The following is a 25,251-nucleotide window of genomic DNA, read 5'->3' as shown; positions in this document are numbered from 1 at the left end:
AAACATAATTTATATTGAAAGAAAATTGACAAATTGTACTTTCCTTTGGTTTTACAGTTCATTCTGACATGCAGCTACTTGCCTGGTACCCAAGTGCTTAGATTGGAACTAAACCCAGGTACAAAATAGAATAAATTAAAGTGGTTTAGTAAAACACCAGTGCTGCATTTCTAGGCCATGGGCAGAAAAAATAATTAAAAATACATGTGGGAGAAAACATTGCTTACAATAATACTCATAGGCCCAGCAAAACTGAGGAAGCAAAACCTTCAGGGAGGAGGCACTAATTTAAGCCATGCAAAGATGACTAAGAATTTGAAATGTTACATGTCAGCAGCTCAATTGAGTGGGAGGATGGAGAATGTCAATCTTTTCATGTTTAAAAGCTTTACAATTGCAATAACTTTTCAGAAATGATTCAGTAGTCTTTTCGATCTTTGCATTTTCTGAATAGCATTAATTATGAAGGACTATTAGTTGTAAGTTCTGACATTTATACAGTCAGCTTTGTTTTCTGTGGTTTTGCTCTAGATAACATCAGCTTAGCTAACTAGTGGATAAATGCTGTTCCATAATAGATGTTCTTTGTTGTCTTTTGAAAATCATAAAGCATTTAGGAAAACTGAAATTTATAAAATAAAGCTACAGCAAAAAGTTTAGCTAACATGGTATTCAGAGAAATTAAATAGCACGCACAAGTTTTAAATTATGTTTTTTTTTCTTTCGAGTGTAATGCAATAAATAAATCATCTTTGCTTCCTGACGCATTTTAGTACCTCCCTGTCAAAATCTCTGGAATTAATATGTGGAAAATAGAGCTTCATCATTGTGATCTTGTAACCATAGCAACTGTATCTAGCCAACAGTTTTGTGTGGAGTGCAATGTAGGATGCAGGTTTGAAGAATCAGTTGCAGGCAACATTTCTTCATAAGAAGTGAAAAATTTGGTCTAGTTTTGAAGATAAAATGGAACTCCATTTCGAGGTTTAAATCTTGCCAGATCAGTAATATAGCTGAGAATGTCTGGAAGAATTATTTGTTAATATTTAATATTGGTATTTGTATGAGTGCTGTGCTCACTTAAGTCACAGGTGCCATGATTTGATTTTTTTTTATTAAAAGGCACAGAGGTCAACAGCAATTCCCTGGTTTCTTCCAATTGGCTGAATACATATCAGTCACATATCCCAAACTGCACACATTTGGTTTTCTCCTGAACCCTGTTTTTCCTTCAATCACACAGGAGAGATTGCAATGGGGAAAAAGAAAATGGCAGAGACATTAACCAAACATTTTGCGCCTGTTTTCACAATAGAAAACACAAAGAAGAAACTGGAAATTGTGGGGAACCAAGTGTCGAAGAAGAGTGAGGAACTGAAAGTCATTAATATTAGTAAGAACAAAGTGATGGAGAAAGTAAATGGACTGAAAACTATTAATTTCCCTGGGCCTGATAGCCTACACCCTTTTAAAAGAGATGGCTGCAGAGATAGTGGATGGACTGGTTATAATCTTCCTGATTTCCCTAGATTCTACAATATTCCCCCTGTGCCGGAAGGTAGCAAATATAACCCAGCTGTTTAAGAAAGGTGGGAAAGAGAAAACAGTAAACCTGACATCAGTAGTGGGGAAAATACTGGAATTTATTATTGAGGACATGGTGACCGGGCATTTGGAAAGTTACACTATGATAAGGCAGAATCAACATGGTTTTATGAAAAGGGATTTGTTTTTTGACCAATCTGTTAGAGTTTTTTGGGGGCATAGCTATCAGGGTAGATAAGGGAGAACCAATGGACTTAATGGGCAGAATCTTCTGGTTGGCGTGCACCAGAATCAGCTGCGTGCCCGCCAAACTGTGAAAGGCCTATTAAGGCCACTAATCGACTAATTGAAGTAGTGGTCAGGGCTGCCTGTCCAACCTTAAGATTGGCGGGCAGGCAAAGAGCCCAGGCGGCCTTCGCATTTTTCATGGAGCCTCATCCACAGGTGGGATGAGGTTTCATGAAGGGTTTATAACTTTAATAAAAATTTTTGTTAAAATTCATTGACATGTCCCAGCTGATGTGACACTGTCTCACGAGGGGACATGTCTGAATAATTTTTTTTATTCGTTTTTTTCAAGTTTTCGTTATCAAATTATCTCCCTGAGGCAGCTCCGTGTCGCAGGGAGATTTCTGCGCGCTGAGTGCAGGCCCCGATTCTCCCTCCTCCTCCCGCCTGCACGGTAGCGCTGAGTGCTTCCGGGTGCACATCACGCTGGGTGGGCCTTAATTGGCCCATCCACGTAAAATGGTGGCGCACAGCTGATCGCGGGCGGCAATCGGCTGCACGCCTGCCCGCGCCTGCTCCCACCCAGCCCGCCCAACGGGGAGAAAACACTCCCCAATATATTTGGATTTTTAGAAGGCATTTGATAAGGTGCCACAGAAGAAGTTGTTGCACAAGATTAGGGCTCTCAGGATTCAGGGTAATATATTAGCACGAATTGAGGGTTGGTTAATGAACAGAAAACTGAGGGTAGGAATAAATGAGTCATTTTCAGGATGGCAGAGTGTAACTAATGGGGTGCTGCAATTAGAATCAGGGCTTGAGCTTCAGCTATTTACAATCCATACCAATGACTTAGATGAAGGAATTGAGTGGAATATATCCAGGTTCACTGACGACACAAAGCTAGGAGGAGGATGCAAACAGGATATATGCCATAAAATGGGGCTCCATGGTGCAAGGGTGCCATTTTGGTATCAAAATGGCATCTGTGAAACACATGCCCACTTCTGGTGCAGCATGAGGTGGATGCCACCTTGGTGAGAATATGAGCGCGGTGAGGAATGTGCACCAAAAGTATGCAGAGTAAGCAGTTCATGACATCAGTCAGTGTGAACCCACTGATTTGACACCAGAGCTGTCAGTTTTGACTTGCTGCTCTAGCTAACAGCTTAAGTTTAATCAGGGACAGCTGAACATGCATTGATTAGTAGGAAGGATCCCACCCCACCACCACCCACCTCCCCCCCCAACTCCACCCATCCCAAAATCACGGCGCGGTTTAAAACCAGCTGTGTCTGAATTTCTGGAAATGCTGGTAATTTCCAATCTTGGTTAAAGCTGGAGCGGTTGTCAGGGGGTGGTGTTACATTGGGAGAAGGCCTTGATTCTGACTTCTGGTCAAGCCACTTCCTCTCAGTCAGGGCGGCTGTAGTTGACATTCTGCTTGATCTGCAGCATGGGAGGGAGTTGGAGCAGAGGCAGAACAGTAAAGGACAAGCTGCTCGCAGAGGCAGGAGGAGAAGGGGAAAGAAGGGCTCTAAGCAGGAGAGCATTTCAAGGAATATTTAGCTGACCCAAGCAGGTGCAGGATATGAATCACCTACTTTTTAGAAAGGAGGTGCTCACAGAATTCCTCCACTTCCTGCAGCCAGACCTACAGCCTCAGAGTGAGGGTAAGGGTGGTGCTGGCAGTGAAGATGAATGTAGCCATTAATTTTATTTTGCATCGAGATCCTTCCAGTTTGCCATCCACTGCTGCATAAACGAGATGACCGATGCTCTTTATGGCGGGAGTGGGGTTCATTGTGCTCTCTCTGACCAGAGAGAAGCAGGCAGAACATGCTCGTGGCTTTGCCAGGATAGCAGGTTTCCCCATGTTGCTTTGTATGACTGTGCGGGTGCTGCATCTAAATGCAAAATGCAACTGCAAAGGCTACCACTCATTGAATGTGCAGTTGCTGGGCGACCGTGCTCAGCATATCGGATATGGTTGAGGAGGGTCCTCAACTACAGTGGTGGCGGTGTGGGGTGTTGGTGGTGGGTGGGGGGGAGGGTGGGGGGGGTGGGGGTGGGAGTCGGTGCAAGGGGACAGAATTTTCCACTGAGAAAAAGGGAAAACATCCGAAGCACTGGTATGGAAGATGGCATTGTCAGAAAGATGATTGAGATGGAGAAACTGGATGAAGTGGGTCATTACTTGCCGTAATATTCTGCGCATTTCCACGAAACACACAGCAAATCTTTTTCCTAGCCCACCCCTGGGAAATTCCCCAGAGATAGGAATGAGTCTGGACTCACCCCTACTTTCCCAGCTCCCCCCTCCACCTCCCCACCCGCCAACCTCACCTCTGGGGATGGGGAAATTCAGCCCACCTTCTCAGAGCATGGGATTTGCCATTTAGTACGGAGATAAAGAGGAACTTTCTTCCATCAGAAGGTTGTGATTCTTTGGAATACACAATTGATGCATATATTTACCTGCACCACTGAAGGTGGGCGGAGATAATGTTTTTTCCCATACTAATAGTCATAGAGTCATAGAGGTCTGCAGCACAGATAAAGGCCCTTCGGCCCATCAAGTCTGCACCGGTCAAACAAGTACCTAACTATTCTAATCCCATTTTCCAGCACTAGGCCCATAGCCTTGTATGCCATGGCATCGCAAATGCACATCCAAATACTTCTTAAATGTTATGAGGGTTTCTGCCTCTACCACCCTTTCAGGCAGTGAGTGCCAGATTCCCACCACCCTCTGGGTGAAAAAATTCTTCCTCACATCTCATCTAAACCTCCTGCCCCTTATCTTAAATCTATGCCCCTTGGTTATTGATCCCTCCACCAAGGGGAAAATTCCTTCCTGTCTACCCTATCTGTGCCCCTCATAATTTTATATACCTCAATCATGTCCCCCCTCAATCTCCTCTGCTCCAGGGAAAATAACCCCACTCTATCCAATCTCTCATCCTTCCTATAATGTGGATTCCAGATCTGCACGCAATACTCCAGCTGTGGCCTAACCAGCGTTTTATACAGTTCCAGCATAACCTCCCTGCTCTTATATTCTGTGCCTCGGCTAAAAAAGGCAAGTATTCCATATGCCTTCTTAACCACCTTATCTACCTGTCCCACTACCTTAAGGGACTAGTGGACATGCACACCAAGGTCCCTCTGATCCTCGGTACATCGGAATGGGTCCTACCATTCATCGTGTATTCCCGTGCCTTGTTTATCCTGCCCAAGTGCATCACCTCACACTTATGTGGATTAAATTCCATTTGGCACTGATCAGCCCACCTGACCAGCCCGTCTATATTTTCCTGTAATCTAAGGCTATCCTCCTTACAATTTACCACCCCACCAATTTTCGTGTCATCCACGAACTTACTGAATCAACCCTCCTACATTCAAGTCTAAATCGTTTATATATACCACAAACACAAGGGACCCAACACCGATCCCTGTGGAACCCCACTGGACACAGGCATCCAGTCACAAAAACACCCCTTGACCATCACCCTCTGCTTCCTGCCACTCAGCCAATTCTGGATCTAATTTGCCATGGATCCCATGGGCTCTTACCTTTGTTATCAGTCTCCCATGTGAGACCTTATCAAAAGCCTTGCTGAAGTCCAAGTAGACTACGTCAAATGCAGCTCTTCAAAAAATCCAATCAAATTGGTCAGACATGACCTCCCCTTAACAAAACCATGCTGACTGTCCTTGATTAATCCCTGCTTCTCCAAGTGTAGACTAATTCTGTCCCTCAGAATTGCTTCCAATAGTTTCCCCACCACTGAGGTTAGACTGACTGGCCTGTAGTTCCCTGGTTTATCCCTTCCTCCCTTCTTGAATAACGGTACCACATTGGCTGTCCTCCAGTCCTCTGGCACCTCTCCTGTGGCCAGAGAGGTATTGAAAATTATTGCCAGCGCCCCTGCTATCTCCTCCTTTGCCTCCCTCAACAGCCTGGGATACATTTCATCCGGGCCTGGAGATTTATCTACTTTTAAGCCTGCCAGACCACTTAGAACCTCCTCCCTTTCTATGCTAATTTCTTTAATTATATCACAGTCCTTCTGCCTGATTTCCATACCCACGTCATCCCTCTCACTTGTGAACACTGACACAAAGTATTCATTTAGAACCCTACCTATGCCTTCTGGCTCCACACACAAATTACCACTATGGTCCTTAATGGGCCCTACTCTTTCCCTAGTTATCCTCTTACTCTTAATGTACTAGTAAAATAACTTTGGCAAAATCCAATGTTTTTTCATGCCCCCTTTTTGCTCTCCTAATTTCCTTTTTAAGTTCCCCCCTACACATTCTATACTCCTCTAGGGCTTCCACTATTTTGAGCCCTTGGTATCTGCCATAAGCCTCCCTTTTTCTCTTTATCCAATGCTGTATATCCCTCGACATCCAGGGTTCCATGGATTTGTTGGTCCCACCTTTTATCTTTCCTGGAATATGTTGGCCCTGTACTCTCCCTATTTCCTTCTTGAATGAGTCCCACTGCTCTGACGCAGATTTACCTAAAAGTAGCTGCTCCCAGTCCACTCTGGCCAAATCATATCTGATCATATTAAAATCGGCCTTCCCCCAATTTAGAACTCTGATTTCTGGCCCATCCTTGTCCTTTTCCATAACAACCTTGAATCTAATGGAGTTATGATCACTGTCTGCAAAATGCTCCCCCACTGATACCTCTACCACTTGCCCGCCTTCATTCCCTAAAATTAAGTCCAGGCCCACCCCCCCCCTCTTGTAGGACCTTCTACGTACTGGCTTAAAATGCTCTCCTGGATGCATTTTAAGAATTCCACTCCCTCTAAGCCTAACACACTATGACTTACCCAATTAATGTTGGGGAAGTTGAAATCCCCCACTATTGCTACCCTATTATTTTTACACTTCTCTGAAATTTACCTACATATCTGCTCTTCTATTTCTCTCTGACTGTTTGGGGGCCTATAGTACACTCCCAGCAATGTGATTGCTCCTTTTTTGTTTTTAAGTTCTACCCATATGGCTTCATTTGAGGAGCCTTCTAAGGTGCCATCCCTCCATACTGCTGTAATTGATTCCTTGATCAATATTGCGATACCCCTCCTCTTTTACCTCCTTCCCTGTCTTGCCTGAAGACCCTATATCCTGGAATATTGAGCTGCCAATCCTGCTCCTCTCTCAACCATGTCTCTGTGACAGCAATGACATTATACTTCCATGTGTTAATTTGTGTCCTCAACTCATCTGCCTTATTTGTCATACTCCTTGCATTAAAATAAATATCATCCAACCTTGCCAAACTCCCTTGTGCCTTAACTAGCCTATAATTTCTATGACTTCCAGACTCACTTGCTCTCTCTTCTAATTTTGGCTGTACATCTCCCCCTGCTGAACCTCCCCTCAGGATCCCATCCCCCTGCCAGTATGTAAACAATATATCTCAAAAACTAATGTATGGATTTCAACAAAACTTGGTACACAGATAAGATATGGTCCAAGGAAGGACTGATTAATTTTTGGCAAGGATGTAGATCCGAATCTGGATCCTGGAATTTTTTAAGGATTCAGGTGAATATAGGGTGGATTGACTTTTTTTAAAAGAATGGTATGAGTTATTTGATTTAGAATGCTGTTGATTGTTTTCGAATGTTGTGGATTGTCTCAGCTGCTGTGGTGGAATTTGTCACAGCTGTCAAAAATGTGAGCAGAGTTTTCAGAGCTGGTTGTTGGATGTGGATTGGTCTGAAACGTCCTCAAAGAGATGGAAGCTCTTAATAAAAAGATTTCTTTTTTCAGCTTTGTAGCTACAGAGCATCAACCAGGCAGAGAAAAGACTCAAAAAGAGCTGAGTAATTGTAATAACGTTGAGTTAACCCAGTGTGGTATACACTCTACTGAGTGTCCTCTTCACTTATCAAGACTGAGATTGACCGATTTTTAGGCACTAAGGGAATCAGTGGATATGGGGATAAGGCAAAAAAATGGAAGTAATGTAGAAATTCAACCACGATCGTATTGAATGGCAGAGCAGGCTTAGGGCACCATATGGCTGACTTCTGTTCCTTTTTCTTATATTCTTATGGAATGGAGTATGGATAGAGAGAAGCTGAAGTGAAGGAGGAAAGATCCATAAATGTGATTCAGTTAGCACAGAACATGCACTGGACTGCTCATGATTTTATTTTAATTTCTTTTGATATTTTTTATTATTGATCAGTGATTCAACCTAACTTTGACCAGAAAAGTTTGAGCTGGATATTATGAGGTGGCACAGTCCCTGCCCCCTGGCTATAAAGTCAGTAGTGGGGGGAGTGTGTCCACGATCCCAAAAGCTGCCCCATAGCAATTTAACACTGGAAACTGTGTTAGTTGATTTCAAGGGACACCTCCATCCGCTATCCCAGAAGGAGGTCCTGTAGAAACCTGCCAGCCAATTGTTTTGGCCACTTAAGGGACTCAATATTCTCAAGGGAAGGTGGGCTATCCAATGCCTCACCCAACCCCCGAACAATTTCAGACAGGTCAGGAGTGGCAGGAAGGCTACCTGCTGGATTTTACATGTCCCCCTCTACCCCCACCCCCACTACTATCTATCCTTCAGACCTGCTGGCAGGAGAACATAAAATCCACTCCTATAGGCTTAGTTATTGCTAATGAAATAAAACGTCATGTTATACAAAATATTGAAATCAGAAAATTCAAAATTTACCTCATCAAGTGGTGATTTATGATTCGTGGAATAATTTTCTTTATAATTTTTAACTGTTTCTGAACTGAAATATCAAATAAGTTCTGTTCTCATCACATTCACATCAGAGAGTCATAGGCCTGAATTTTTCAGTCGTTGGGTGGGCTCGGCAGGAGCGGCCTTGGAGCCAGCTGCTGCCTGCGATCGGCCCCGTGCTGCCATTTTACGCGGGTGGGCCAATTAAGGCCCGCCCAGCGTAAGACGTGAGCCAGTGCGCGGGCGGGGGGTGGGAGAAAGGAGAGTTGGGGCCAATGAATCTCCCTGAGGCAACTCCGTGCCTCAGGGACATTGAAGGGCTTTTGAAATTATTAAATGAATGGATTTAAAATTTAATTAAACATGTCCCCTCTTGCGATTGTGTCACATGAGATGGGACATGTTTTGATATTTTGGAAAAAATATTTATTTAATTAATAAAAGCTTTAGGAAACCTCATCCCACTCGTGGATGAGATTTCCTAAAAAACTTGAAAGTCGCTTGGCCTTTTCGTTTGCCCGCCAACATTAAGGCTGAACGGGCAGTGTTAACAATTACATTAATTGCTTCCTTAATGGCCTTAATAGGTCGTTTAAATATTGCCGGGTACGCAGCCGACTCAGGCGCGCACCCGCCGAACGAAATATCACGAGACAGTGCGATGACGGGACGCACGCCCAACGTCATCGCTCGCCATTTTATGTACCGGCGTGTCGGGCCTGCCCCTGCACACCGACTGAAAAGTCCTGCCCATAGAGTCAGATTTTACGTGGGCTGGCAGTTTTCATCATTGTTGATGGTGTACTCCTTTTACAATACCATGCATTGAAAATCGATTTGACATTGCAAAGTAAAAATTACCATTAACAAATTAATTTGCAGCAGCTAAATTAAATACATTTTGTTGAATTTTTATTTTGCTAAGTATTGTTTTGGGGAAAATTGCCAAAAATAATATATGGTATTAAAGTAGCTATATCCTAATTAATCAGGGGCCCCTGAAATATGGTCTCTGCCTCCATCAATAATGGCACAGAATCAACTTTTCCATTAAGAAGTTATATTATTTCTAATGCTGATCTAATGTTTAATTTATTGCAAGATTCTATAATTGTATTGCCAGTACAATAAAGAAAATTTGATTGTCACTGCAGACCATTCTCATTTGAAATCCTGTATTGTCCATTAGAAAATCAGCATTGCAGTTTGCAATCAATTTAGATAACTACACCATGCGCAGAATCTTATGTTCCCCACCCTTGTCGGCAGGTTTGAAAGTGAGGGGTGGGGTCTCATAAAATACAGCACATGGGTTGTCTGCTGCCTACTTGCCTGCCCTGACCTGTCCCCATTTTATAGGGGGCAGTGGAGGCAACAGGTGGCTGCCTGCCCTTGAGTCTATAAAGGCCTTGAAGTGGCCAATTAATGACCACTTAAGTGCCTCATTCTGCCCTCGCTGCCATTTTACTCATGGCAGGAGGAGATCCACAACAGGTGGGTATCCCGGCAGCTTTTACTGGGTGAGCTGGTGTCAGGCAAAGGTGGGGGAGACCTCCTTTGGGTGTTCCCTATGCCCATTGGGAGCATCCCCCCATAAGGCGAACACCCCCTTTAACCTTGCCCTGGTCTCTCAAACCCGGCCCCCACCCCGCTCACTGGGGTGAGAGCCAGGCCCTGCTGATACAGAAGACTTAATTGAAGTCTGGCCTCCATGAGCTCTTCTTCTCCTTTGGGAACTTTCTGTAGTCCAAGCACTGGCCAGCACTCGAACCTGGGGCTGCTGAGACTACAGACGGGACTTTTTCCGCAGATGAGGACAGAAGTCTCGCCCTTAGCCAATTAACACCCCACCGAGTGTTAAAAAGTTGTGGGGCAGCCAGTATCGGTGGGGTGTATTCCCTGTTGACCCTTTGGGTGGCAGGGTGGAAAACCCCACCATCTGAAAAATCCAGCCCCTTGTCATTCAGAATAGGATATTCTGTGAATAGCTGCAGTGAAGCCTGCCATAAGTATACATTTTGCATGACCACATTTGGTGCAGAGCACCCCCGCACCGAGGAACATACATTTTAAAATCAAGAGGCTTACCACCTGATGGAGAGTTCTGTGTCTTGCATTGAGGCAATTTGCCCATTTTATGAAGCATGTATAAATGTCCTTAAATCTTTAAAAGTAATGTGTTACGATCTCTGAAGAGACCGATAACTTTTAAAAAGAGATGAATTCCCCAGTGACCAACAAAAATGACCGAAAGACACAATTTCACTTTTTAAAAATTTTACAGTAACAAACAAAAATCAACAAAGAATAAACACTACTTAACAGGCAACTAGTACACCAAACTAAAGAAAAGCTACTTCCTCATTAACTAACTAATACAACCGAAATATTCTTTATGACATGTTTTCATGCTTGCAGCAGACATGTAGCCTTAAAGATTAAGTTCCAAGCCCCTCCCTGCCTTTCAAGAGACTCCATTCTCCCTGCCACACCAGGTCAAGTCTTCTAGTGTCATTCAAAAATCACTGCACTCGATGTTCTGAATATCCCCAAACCAACGTCCACCAACAAGGCCTACTTCAGTGACTCCTTATTCCTTAAATCCACAAAAGTCCCTTCTCCTCAAACAGAGAACCAGTTCTCATTAGCATCTTGCTTGATTGCCAAGGCAGAAGCAATCTTTTCCTATGCTGTTCACAGCTGTTTCTGTCTCTCTCTTGCTGCCTCTATGTACAGAAAAAACACCTGTTCCTCTTTTACATCAAGATGTGAAACTTATCATTTAACTTTCAATAGGTTTTGGTCACAGATCACATGGGCCTGTCTCAGGGCAGAGTTTAGCGTGATCACCATCTCCCCTTCACCTCAAAGGAAACATTTTTAAACATAACTGTCTTGTAAAGTCTTGTATTTGTAACACCACCCCCCTCTAAAAATGGAAAAAAGATTGCTGTAATAATGATTTTTCCATAATGCTTTTTCCATAGCACTATCAAAAACTACAAATTACAACACAGTAAACATTTTAACAACTTGCTTATTATACACAGAACAGATAACATTCTTTCTTCTTTTGTCACATTTAATCATTAAACATATCATTTTGGCAACACCGTATAAGACTTAACCCATAACAATCAATTGCGTATGACAATTAAGATTTAAAGTACAGCTTGCATGAGTTTCTGGAGTCCCAAATCTTCTGTAAACAAGAGTTTCTTTTACTACTAATATAAAAGCAAAATACTGCATATGCTAGAAATTTGAAACAAACAAAAAATGCTGGAAAAGCTCAGCAGGTCTGACAGCATCTGTGGAAAGAGAAACAAAATTGACGTTTCGAGTCTGTATGACTTTTCTTGAAGACTCTTCTTGAAGAAGAGTCATACAGACTCAAAACATCAACTCTGTTTCTCTCTCCACAGATGCTGTCAGACCTGCTGCGTTTTTCCAGCGTTTTCTGTCTTTGTTTCTTTTACTACTTGTTGATTCACGTTCTTTCCGTCTCTGCAAAGGATTTCCTTTTTAATTTTGTGTAATCTGTATGGTGTTTCCATGTTATTGGTTAAAAGTTTGTTTTGTGGTTTTGCAGTCCTTGTGTTACTTTTTAAAATCTGTATTGGATTTTACACACTCTGGACCCTGGGATAGTATTATTGTTGGGTACAAAGATTTGGCATTTTGTTTGGTCCAGTTAACTTTGACAAAAATAACATTGCTGGCAAATCATTTGGCATCAGCAATTTCATTTGTTCTTCTTTAAAGTCAGACACTAAATTATCACCAGGGTTTTCACTTTTTGAAACAGACTCTAAACCAATCTGTTCAGGTTTCAACTCCTAATTTCCATTTTCTCTCATGTCTGCATATTTTTTTGATGTCCAAATCTGTGAAGAAAGTATCAACTAGCTACACGTCCAAATTGCCCTGCATAAAAATTGAATTTATCTCATCCTGTTTAAATTCAGGATCACCTTTATTTTTAAACATGTTTCCATGATTTAAATTGTTGGGGTTCTTTTTCAGGAGATGCCAATTTAATGCTGCCACATTTTGTGTAAACAGTTGCTTTTTCTGTTGAGTAAAATCCTTTTTAGCTGTTTAAATAACTTTGTTAATGTGACATTGATGCCCAGCCATAAAAGTTTGATACTCTTTATTAGTTAGTTCACAATATTTTTAAATTTCATTTGTTTTTTTGTCCTCTTCCGCAGTTCATTTTGGTGAAGCTAATGGTGTAGCATCACAAATCACAAGTTTGCAGGGCATCTCTTCCTTGTCATAGACTGATGGCCAATTTGTGCATTAATAAAGCCATGTGTCATTGAGACAATTTTGTAGAATTCTATGGGTTGCCAGGCTGGCAGTCAGGGGAGCCGTAAAATCGATTGTAATGGCAGCAGGCACCATGTCCATCACCTCCACTCGTATTTTACCAGAAGCAGGGTAGGCATCAGGCAGCCCACTTGTCATTGTGCCAATTGAGGCCCTTAAGTGGCCATTTAAGGGTCTCCTCTTGCTGCTACTGATATTTTACTAGTGGTGGGAGGTGTCCATGCCATGTGGCACCTGGCAGCCTTTTTGTGACATGAGCGGGCCCCACCTGTTTGGACAGCCTGTGCCCAGTGGAGCCTTCCCCCCCACAGTACTCCCCCTCGCATGTTCCCTGCCTCTGCCCACCCATATCTAGTCCTCCACCCACCTCGTTGGGCCTGCCAGACTGACCCCGACAGAAGAGCCCAACAGGCCTTCCAATCCGGCTCCATTGACGAACATTGTCCCAGCCCCAGCAGTGGTGGCCGCTTCCATTGGCTGTAAAAGCAGCTTGGGGCGATGCTGCCAAATGGAAGCGGGATCGCCCCCGACTTTTCAGCCGGGGGCAGGGCCTCCACATCCACGTAAAAATCTGGCCACTGTTAATTGTCAGCAAAATCTTGGCTATAATCTGTTGCAAAGTTTTTTTAAAAAATTTACTATTTAGCTTCGAATATACCTCTTGTACATTAATGCCTACTGTAATTTATGCTAAATTGTATGACCACATTAATGCAAGACTTTTAGTTACCATTCTTTTATCTACAACAGTCTAGCTTGCAGCTGAAATTCATTTTGCAGTAAACAAGGTTTTCAGTGTTCCAAGATTTGGAGGCAAAAATTCAGAGGACAAGAAAAACAGGAGTCGTTACAGTCCGAGCTTTAGTTACGCACCTGTTCTTCCCTAAGAGCCTACATTTACAGATCAAGAAAGACTAACCTGGGTATCTTAGAAGACTTATCCATTACTTTAGAAGAGAAGCTGTCACAGAGCTATACTATCTTCTTCAGGTTTGCAGAAACCTTTGACAACAGGAGCAGCTGATCTCAGCTGTGAAGGTTGCCGTTACATTAAACCTCTATGTAGCCTTCTAAGGCTGAATAAACATTTGGAAATCAATAAATTCTTAGGGCAGCATATTTAGGATGGCGGGGTTTCCCGTCCCACCATCTGCAGAGTCAGCACTGTCTGCCCCGCAGTCATTTAACACTCCAATGAGTACTAATTGGCTGGAGGTGGGACTTCTGCCCTTCAGCCAATGCAGCTCTCTAGTCCTGCCAGCGCCAGATGCTGCAGTGGACAGGGCTTGTGGGGGGTGGGGTTTGGGCTGTTGGGGGAGAAGCCAGGGTGGGAGGGAGGGATGTCCGGCAGTTACCCAAAGTTAAAAGGGGACTTCTGATGGAGGTGCTCCTCCCTTCCCGCCTGAGGCCTAAACCTTCATTATTTTCGAGCTTCCCCCTACCCAGGAATTCTTCCCCCCAGTTTAAAAATTGAGGCTGGGTGGGAAATGGCCCTTAAGTGGTCAATAATTGGCCATTTAAAGGCCTCAATTGAGGCAAGGACAGGTGACCTGTCCGAGGTCTCACCCTCCCAGCGTAAAATTGCTGAGAGGTCAGGGTGAATGGGAATCCAGCGGGAAGCCGATCCATGCTATTTCACAGTCACCACCCGGCCTACAACCCCGCCAGCGGGAGAGCATAAAATTCAGGCCTTGAAATAGAAACAATTGCACAACAATGGAGAAAGAGCAGAGGAGTGGGTCTATTTGGATAGCTCTTTCAAAAAGCCAGAGTACACACATGAGCCAAATGGTTTCCATCTGTGCTGTTCCATTTTATGATTCTGTGATGCAATGAAGTCCTTGTATGGGACATTTGTATTTATATAATGCCATTAAAATAGAAAAAAAATCCCAACTACAGTATTCTACCTGCAGATGAATCAAACAAGTAGCAAGTATTTGCAAGGGCCAACACCTTCCCTGTGGAAATGTACCAATAGCTGGACAGGAGAAAAACATGCTTGCAGTATTCTCTTCATTCCCACTATTAAAAATCTATGCAGGCTATTATTAATTTATTCATATATTTTACAATACTTATTATTTTATGTTTAATAAACATTGGATTTTCCAAGGAATCACAGCAGCAAGGGTTTTGTTTCATGGTCTTTCCATCCTGGATACAACAGTTTGTCTCTGAATGGTGTTTTTTTTAAATTAATTCATGGGATGTGGGTGTCACTAGCTAAGCCAGCATTTATTGCCCATCCCTAATTGCCCTTGAGAAGGTGGTCGTGAACTGCCTTCTTGATCCGCTGCAGTCCATGTGCTGTAGGTACACTGACAGGGTGGGTGGGAACCCAGAGGGAAGCCGGTCCATGCTGTTTCACGCTCACCACCCTGTTAGGGAGGGAGTTCCGGGATTTTGACCCAGCGACAGTGAAGTAACAATGATATATTTCCAAGTCAGGATGGTGAGTGGCTTCGAGGAGAACTTCCAGGTGGTGGTGTTCCCTTGCTGCCCTTGTCCTAGATGGTAATGGTCATGGGTTTGGAAAGTGCTGTCTAAAGGGGCTTGGTGAGTTGATGCAGTGCATCTTGTAGATAGTACATACTGCTGACATTGTGTGTAGGTGGTGGAGGGGATGAATGTTTGTGGATGGGGTGCCAATCAAGCGAGCTGCTTTGTCCTGGATGGTGTCAAGCTTCTTGAGTGTTTTCGGAGTTGCACTCATCCAGGCAAGGGGGAATATTCCATCACACTCCTGATTTGTGTCTTGTAGATGGCGTACACACTTTGGGGTGACTGAAGGTGATTGGGGAGTCACCACAGGATTCCAAGCCTCTGATCTGCTCTTGTAGCCACAGTATTTATATGGCTAGTCCAGTTCAGTTCTGGTCAATGGTAACCCCCAGGATGTTGGCAGTGGGGGATTCAGCAATGGTAATGCCATTGAATGTCAAGGGGTGATGGTTAGATTCTCTCTTGTTGGAAATGGTCACTGCCTGGCACTTGTGTGGCATGAATGTCACTTTCCACTTGTCAGCCCAAGCCTGGATATTGTCCAGGTCTTGCTGCATTTGGACATGGGCTGCTTCAGTATCGGAGGAGTCGGAAACAGTGCTGAACATTGTGCAATCATCAGTGACCATACCCCACCTCTGATCTTACAATGGAAGGAAGATCATTGATGAAGCAACTGAAGATGTTTGGGCCTAGGACACTAGCCTAAGGAACTCCTGCAGTGATGTCCTGAAACTGAGATGATTGACCTCCAACAAGCACAACCATCTTCCTTTGTGCTAGGTATGAGTCCAACCAGCGGAGAGTTTTCTCCCTGATTCCAATTGACTCCAGTTTTGCCAGGGTTCCTTGGTGCCACAAAAACAGAATTACCTGGAAAAACTCAGCAAGTCTGGCAGCATCGGTGGAGAAGAGAAGAGCTGACGTTTCGAGTCCAATGACCCTTCAACAGAACTGATGATGTCAAAGGCAGTCACTCTCACTTTACTTCTGGAGTTCAACTCTTTTGTCCATGTTTGAACCAAGGTTGTAATGAGGTCAGGAGATCAGTGGCCCTGGCAGAACCCAAATTGAGCATCAGGGAGCAGGTTATTGCTAAGTAAGTGCTGCTCGCTAACACTATTGATGACCCCTTCCATCACTTTACTATTGACTGATGGGGCAGTAATTGGCTGGGTTAGATTTGTACTGCTTTTTGTGTACAGAACATAGCTGGGCAATTTTACGCATAGCCAGGTAGATGTCAGTGTTGTAGCTGTACTGAAACAGCTTGGCTAGGGGTGCAGCTAGTTCTGGAGCACAACTGTTCAGTACTATTGCCAGAATATTGTCAGTGCCCATAGCCTTTGCAGTATTCAGTGCTTTCAGCCATTTCTTGATATCACGTGGAGTGAATTGAATTTGCTGAAGACTGGCATCTGTGATGCTGGGGACCTCCAGAGGAGGCTGAGACACATCATCCACTCAGCATTTCTGGCTGAAGATTGTCGCAAATGCTTCAGCCTTATCTTTTGTGCTGATGTACTGGGTTCCCCCATCACTGAGGATGGGGATATTTGTGGAGCCTCCTCCTCCAGTGGGTTGTTTAAATACCCACCACCATTACACAGTCTGCCAGCTCGCAAAAATAGCTGGCAAAACTGACTGAGAAGCTTGCTGTAGTAGTCATTTGGTCTCATTGCTTTAAAGCTTTCAGAGGAAATGTCTGCACTGTTATTCAATAGCACAGGACTGTCACTGTGATTCATGACTAGTTGCTTCTGTGCTTCTCCATGTATACATTGCCAGAGCTTCTCCTCATGATGTCCACTGATCTGTCTGAATTGAATACCATGAGTTTTCTGAATACAGGCAAATAGTCTACTACTGCTTTATATATACCCCGTATATTGAATGACTATTTGTGATTCTCGATTTTCACTGAAACTAATAAAGAAAGAAAACCATAGACTACTATTATCTGACTCTTATTTATCTTCCAGTCCATCCACAGAAAACGCCTGGGTTTTTGCACAGCCAAATGCAATACAAGCAGTGGGAGTTATGACATTTGGTAAGTCTTACATATTTAGCACAGATCAATATAGATTCATTCTGTTGTTTATTTATCTACATTTCAACTTGTTATTGATTAATGACAATAGCTTTCGAAAATAATATAAACCGAAAGATAATGTTAATTATGTAGGGTTTGAAGAAGTAATTTATGTGTTTTTTCCTCAAATTTTGCGTTTCGCCAGTAGTAGTGCAAGGAAATGGAAAATTTTGCACTTGAAACACTCAGGGTTAGATTTTCCTGGACCCATCAACAACATGAGGGTAGGGATTTTCATCAACCCACGCATTACCACAGCATCTTCTTTGTCAGAAGAACTAATTTAATATGCTGGACATGTTTAAAATGGTAACCATGCACCTGACTAGTGCTCCACCACTGAGGAAGGTGGTTATCTGTAGTTGCTAAAGAGCTGCTGCATGGCCTAGAAACTCAGACAAATATCTGGGGAAGAGAAAGTGAGAGCATAGCGGAGAATTCAAATGGCAGAAGAAGGAGCAGTATAAGGTGCAGCATGTCAGCTGTGGCCAAAAATTTAAAGAAGCGTCCATGATCGTAAAGTTCACAGGGGTATGGGCTAGAACGACCCTTCTCAGTCACAAAAGACAGGAATCCCTCAAAAAGGGCGGTTCAGATATTTTGGAGAAAGTTGTCTCAGACAGTCCATGCCAAATCACCTGCACCACAAATAGCATTAAAGCGCTAGAAACATTCAATTGAAGCCTCTATTTTGCACAAGGTAAGTGAATGCATAATTACTGGTGCAGATCTTGAAATCTTGAAGCATAATGCACTGCCAAACAAAAAGTGAAGTCTCCTGCATAGCCTGCACCTGAAATAATTATCAGATTGTAATGTCTGCAGATAGAAGTAAATTTTGAAATTAATAGTAGCCTACTGAAATCATTTTCTTCAAATAATTGGAAATCCATGTCATTCATAAGTAAGCACTGGAGGAAGCTCTGCAACTCCTTGATAGACGCACCAAGGAGAGTATGGATTTTGGTTTGGTGTCATGTGTAGACCAGACTCGATAGGGGTTGCTGGCTCCCTTTCCTGAAACAGATTAATGAACTAGTTGAACTTCTATGACAACCCAGAAGCTTTCATTGTTATTTTCTTTGTTATAGCCCACTAATTATCAGATTTATCAGATTCAGTTTTCAAAACTTATCATGGTCAGATTTAAACTCATAGGGTGGAATTTTCTGCTCTGGAGACCTGGTGGGGAGGCGGGCCAGATTGGTGGCACGTTTCCCGCTGATTGGTGGGCCAGGAAATTGTTCTCAATCTTATGCTTGGAAGTTCATTAATTATGCATTGGCAAGCAACTCTCCAAATCACATGTGGAGCAGACAATGATTTGTCCGCCCCGCTGTCACCTCGTGGGGGTTGAAGGTCCAGGCGCCATTTATAAACGCCAGCCGAATACAGACATTACTCTCTGCAACCCAGCTGCATGGATGACCAAGGCTGAGATTGCTGCTAGCAAAAAGAAGGCAGCGCAAAGGTTCAGCAATGAATCACTTGAGGCCCTTAATCATAGTGTGCACCAGCACAATGATGTCCTCTACCCAAAGGATGGTTCCAGAAGGTGCAGCAACCTCATATCGCCAGCCTGGGAAGTGGTTGCAAGGGTGGTCAGCTTCACAGGCACAGAGAAATGCCATCCAGTGCAGGAAGAAGATGAATGATCTCACCCATACCACCAGGGTAAGTCAACCTTCAGCTCACCCAAAATGCACACTCTCAAAATGGCATTATGCACACAAAGTGTCACTCAGCTTAGGGATCTCACAAAATATTAGCAGGGCAGATATCAGCATTGTATTCACCTGCATCTCATTGATCATCTTTCCTGTTCATGAACTAACTCTATCTTCTCTCTGTTACAGGCAGCAGCAGGTCCAGACAGACCAGCACAGGCAACAAAAGCCCCAGCCTCCAGGCCACCTGAGAGGAGGATGCTGAGGGTCCATTTGAAGAAGACCCGTCGCTGTGTTTGTCTGCACCCTCCACCAGCGCAGAGACACACCCCAGCCTGTGCTGGTGTGTCTGGACCTGCTGCTGCCTGTAACAGAGAGAAGATAAAGTTAGTTCACGAACAGGCTGAATACAATATTGCATGTCACTCACTGTGAATGTCAGAATGTGATCAGCTCATTGAGGGCTCATCCATACTGGCTTGCTGGGAGAGGCCAATCTCACCTTCCCACAGGAGCGATCTTTGTCTTTGTCCGCCAACTCGGTTGCATCCTCCTCAAACATGGAAAGATCCTGGATGTCCGCCATTCCTCTCCCAGTCTGGGATCTGTCCCTCTTGTTGTGTGCAGGCTTGGTCTGGAGTTCTAGATCAGGCTCAGGGGTCACATTCTAGGGAACGCCTCACTGACTCATCTCCACAACATGCAAAGGTAGTAAGAGCCCAGGTATCTGGCACTCGGAGGACTGGAGAACAGCCACCTGTTAAGTCCGAGTCAGATGATGAGCCTCTGTAAGCGGCCTTTGCTAACATGTTGGAGATGCAAAAACAGGCAGCGGAACATCTGGCAGAGTTGCAAGAGGCAGTCAATGGATTAGAGGAGTCCATCTGAATTCTGTCTGATGGCATGGCTCTGCCATGCAAGCGCCTCAAGGTCTCCATGGGAAGGGTGGCAGCCACCTTGGAGACCTTGGTCCAGTAAGTTCTGCTGGATTTGCGCTCGGACCATCACTCCATCGCTGTAGGCATTGGTGAGATCCATCAGTGGCTAGGCGAGAGCAGGCCTGGGCACCTTGACCTCCCTCCAGGCACCCCTTCTCTTCAAGGAGTCACACAGGGGCCCTCAGGTACCTTCAGGGAGGACGACCAGCAGCTGGACACCCCGAGGCCATCCACTCAGGTAACTCCATGAGTGTTCAGCTGAACCCAATCCCCTATGCCTGTGACCTCATCACCTCCACCTGCCATTGGCCGAGGATGGTGCACCTGCCTCAAGGCAGGAGACCAAAGCAGGCCTCCAGAGGACGCCTGTCAAGGTCATCAAAGATAACAGGGCGTAGCAGTTAGCAGGTTGCCTGCACCTCTGCTGCAGATATTGGAGATGCACCAAGATGTAGTGGTAGGGTTTGAAAGATTGTGAAACCTTGATAACACTTTTGGGTCATGGGTGTTCACTCACTGTATATATCATGCACCTTTGTAAATACATTTGCTCTTCGTGACAATGGTCTCATCATTTGAATGCGTCATGCATGTGTGTCTATGTGACCTCTTATTGCAAGGGTGACCCAAGCTCTCACTCTGCGATCGCCTCCCTTTGTGAGACTCACATTCATGTGATGTCGTTATTTACTCACCCCTTGTCTAATGTCAGGAAGATGTGTCAATCTCTTTTTTGAAAGTGACTGCAAATTGCATTCGGGAGTGATATTCATTACGCCATGGAGTTATGTGTGCTCAATTGCACTGGAGGGTTACCACTCATGTTGTCTCATCATTAATTAGCTGTCTTCAATGTTAATGCCAAAGCACAAGACCTGCAGCCATGATGGTCTCTCCAGCCATGTGCACATCTCTGTGGCAGCAACAAGTGTCTCATTCAAGAGGCCATAACTGCATCGAGTCCACTTGATGCAGGCTTTATGCTGGTGCGCTGCCTTTCACTTCCCAGAGCGGCTACATACAGCTTTGGCTGCTGACCTTTCCAAAGATTAGGGCCTGGTCAAACATGAAGGTGGAGATCCAAGGCCCAATGCTGACATTGCTCTCGATGTTAGTGTTTATAAAGGCCTTTCAAATCACTGGCGTGCCACTAATGGACAGGAGAAATGACTTTGAGTACCCTTGCCTGCACTTTACTCCTCCTGGAACCTTGTGGCTATGCATATCTCACGTGTCTTGTGGCTTCAATCACATCTTCACGAGGAAGCTCCCCATCATCACCCTCTTCAGGTTCCTGTACCTTCCAGGTCTTCATCATCTGAGGAGTTCTCAGCCTCCTCCATGTCTCCCTCTGGCAAGCGATCTCCCCTTTGAAACGCCAGTTTGTGAAGGGCTCAACAGAACACGATTATGTGGGACACCCGCTCCGTAGAGTACTGCAGAGACCCACCTGAGTGGTCCAAGCAGCGGAAGTGCACCTTCAGGATGCCAATGGTCTGCTCTATGATGGATCTTGTGATGCACCGTGTTGTATCTCTCCTCTGAGGCACTTTGAACGTGATGCACGGGTGTCATGAGCCATCGTTTCAGCCTTATCACCCAGCAGCCAGCCCTGTACGTGCTATGGCCCTTCAAATACCTGAGGCACCTGAGAGTGCCTCAGGATGTATGAGTCATAGGAACCCCCAGGGTGCCTGGCACAAACGTGCATGATATGCTCCTGATGGTTGCACACCAGCTGAATGTTTATTGAGTGAAACCATTTCCTGTTAATGCACATCAGAGCTGCTGCCATGGAGCTCTCAAAGCCACATGTGCGCAATCGATCATACCCTGTACTCTAGGGAAGCCAGAGATTGCAGCGAAACCCAGGAATCTAGCAGCCTGGCTAGCTTCATCCAGTGTGCATGTCACATAATGATTAAAAGCAAAATACTGTGGATGCTGGAAATCGAAAACAAAAACAAAAATACCTGGAAAAACTCAGCAGGTCTGGCAGCATCTGTGGAAGGGAGCACAGTTAACGTTTCGAGTCTGCATGACGCTTCAACAAAACTAAGGAAAAACTGTGCTCCCTTCCACAGATGCTGCCAGACCTGCTGAGCTTTTCCAGGTATTTTTGTTTTCGTTTTCACATAATGATTAGCCTTACTGTAGAGGGCATCTGTCACATCCTTTTTTCACTTTTCTGTGTTGAGGACTGAGAGATACCACATAGGTCCCTGTGGATCCCTGGAACGGACCGCTGGCAAAAATTCAGTGCGGCACCGACCTTCAGGAGCACTGGCAGGGGATGTCCTCCCAGCCCACGTGGCATTAGCTCCTTCCGCAGATGAACCACCACATCTGTTGACAAGAGTAGATGTGCGTGGCATTGTCTCTCACCCATTTCCAGGTAGGAACGGTGTCTTCAGTAGACCCTTGGGTCGTGCAAAACACCTCCGTGGGATGGGTCTGAACCCCTCATCCCCTGGCTGTTGGTGGGGCTCCCTGGACCATGGTCCTCAGGCTGGACCTCTTCTCAAAGCTGTCCTCGGCAGCGCAGGGCCTTCTTCTCCTCCTCAATCAGATGACTGCTGTCAAGAAAACAGCATTGAGCGCAGGCTCCATTATTCAACCCAGCTTCTCCCTGTGGACAGATAGGTCCAACAGATTAATGAGTAATGGGCAACTATAATATATCTCCCAATTGCTGCCAGAAAGCCACTGTCATGCCCTGGAGCTGCATCTGTGCTCCTAGCCTTCCCCTGATCCAGTGTTCCAGCTGAGGCACCACCTCACAGATTTAGGTGACCAAGATGTCACCCCAGCTACTTGACATCTTAATCCCAGAGAGGTTGGAAGAGGCTTGAGCACATCCTGGATATGTTAAACCTTACCTAATGCACTCCTACTATGTCTGATCTGGTTGCTGATTATGCCTAACCTGCACTTTTGGAATGACTGGATGTCCTTTGGCCCGATAGCCATGCCAATTGCCGAAAGCACCTTAGAGACTTTCATTGGTCATCTTGCAGATACGCAGTAGCTGCGCTCCCTTCATGATTGGCCGCATCTCCCATTCTCACATTCCTCCCAGTTAATGCTCAAATTGATCAACTTTATTGTGAACCCAATGACTGCTGCAGTCTACGTTAAAGCGCTTCAACTATCGGTGGCTCCAATTGCACCTTCTCAATAAACTCTTCCTGAGTTCTGTCAGCTCAGACTCCATTTTCATGTTGTTACTCTAAGCAGTGCGAGGGTGCCCCCTGTTAGGGTCCCTGAGTCCAGCCGTAGGCTCCTCCTACACTGCTCAGCCCCCTCCCGTGAAGATTGTTTTCCAGTTTCAATTTTAAACTGCGCCATAACTTTGGGGTCTCAAGATGATGGTCCTGCATTTCTACTTTGACACTGGTTTTGACCCTCCCCCTGTCAGAGTTTGGGTCCCCCCCGATGTTCCTGGAACCTCACAATGTGCAGGTCAAACTCCCTCTGGTGACTCTCCAACCTCCCCGATAACCCTGGATCCCATTGTCATTGTAGTTGACATTCCAGCCCTCCCCACTGAACCCATCGCTGTTCATGTCCCCATGCCCCATGTGGACCTCAGCCCTCCCCAACTTGAGGCTATGTGCATGGTCAGATACAGAGGTAACCCAACCGCCTTCCGCCAGGAGAACTTCAAATAACCCTCCCTGACCATAACTATTTCATTATTCTATCTCCAGCCCAATACTGAGCCAGACAACCCCATTACCACCGACTGTGAGACTATGACCACGCCCTGCACGGCAAGCTATGCCTGATTTGCATTGAACACACAGGCATTGTCCCTCCTGAGTGTCAACACAACCTGCATGCCATGCATAGCCCTATTGCATGGCCCACAGAGCCCCAGGGTTCCCTTAGTCTCTCACCCTGACTACAAGGTCCACAGAGCCCCAGGACTGCCTTTAATTTCTCACCCCAACCTCTTGGCATCAGTCCAGGGACTGTGACTGTCTTTCACTCAGCTCCCCGGCACCTTAATGAATGACCACAAGGCCATTTCCCTTCCCTCATGCCCCCACGAGTCTCTGTGCAACAAGTCCCTCTTGTGCCACACTGACCCCCCAGCCTGCATCCCCTCCCATTCATGCAAATAGAATCCCATCCCCCCACTTCTGTGTCTGCATTCTACTGTTCTATGTCAGGCTCCACATTCAAATCTTCCCTCTGCCTACCATCGCCCACGCCCCTCCCACCCTACCAAGCCCCATTCACCCTCATATCTCTGCCATCTCCCGCCTCCAACCCTATCAAAGCCCCTTCATCCTCGTGGCCAGAATATTGCTGTCGGCGTGCCCGACACACCGACGTGCAAAATGACACGCGGTGACGTCAGGCGTGTGTCCCGATGTCACCGCGCATCATTTAGGCCTTTTGTTCGGTGGGCACGTGCTGGAGTCGGCTGCACGCCCGCCGAACTATCAAAGGCCTATCAAGGCCATTAATAAACCAATTAAAGCTGTTTGCAACACTGCCCGTCCAACCTTAAGGTTGGCAGGCAAGCGAAGAGCCCAAGTGGCTTTCGAGTGGGATGAGGTTTCCTAAAGCTTTTATTAATGAAATGATAACATTTTCCTAAATATAAAAACATTTCCCAGCTCAATTGACACTGTCACATGAGGGGACATGTTTAAATAATTTTTAACTTTAAGTACATAATAAAAGTTTTTATATAATAATCTCCCTGAGGCAGCTCCGTGTCTCAGGGAGATTGCTGGGCTTATTTGCGCGCATGCGCAAAAGACCACAGGCCCTGACTCTTCCTCTTCCACCCGCCCGCACAGGTAGTGCTGAGCGCCACCGGCGGTAAGTCACGCTGGACGGGCCTTAATTGGCCCGCCCACGTAAAATGGCGGCACGCAACTGATCGCAGACGGAGGTCGGCTCTGCGCCCGCCCGACATAGGTAAGTTTCTGGCCCATATCTCTGCCATCTCCACCCTCGCACCCTCACCCTCAGTTGCCATGCAGGTCTGTTTTAGAATGCAGCCTTGCCTGAGACTCGCAGCACACCTCAAAGTCATGAGTGATGGAAGGATGAATCGCTGCAAGCCACTTATATTTAGTCGTAATTTAGACCGGTCTAATTTCCCACTGGCATGGCATGTAATTGGGAGGGGGAGCATGATTCTGACAAGTTGCGTTTTTAATGAATATTCATTACATGCCAATGCAT

General features: G+C 45.2%; 1 protein-coding gene across 1 annotated transcript in view; it reads left to right on the top strand.

Annotated features, from left to right (window-relative positions):
- The window catches only part of slc38a11 (solute carrier family 38 member 11), a 99,423-nt gene that overhangs the window by 59,751 nt on the left and 14,421 nt on the right, over positions 1–25,251 (top strand). Inside the window, exon 7 of the mRNA XM_078552314.1 lies at positions 17,329–17,399. Coding sequence (XP_078408440.1) covers positions 17,329–17,399 — 71 coding nt within the window. The remainder of the gene's footprint in view (positions 1–17,328; positions 17,400–25,251) is intronic.

This window comes from Cetorhinus maximus, chromosome 11 (assembly GCF_964194155.1).
Source record: "Cetorhinus maximus chromosome 11, sCetMax3.hap1.1, whole genome shotgun sequence".
Taxonomy (NCBI): domain Eukaryota; kingdom Metazoa; phylum Chordata; class Chondrichthyes; order Lamniformes; family Cetorhinidae; genus Cetorhinus; species Cetorhinus maximus.
Note: the sequence above shows the minus strand (reverse complement) of the source record. Positions and strands in the feature narration are given on the sequence as shown.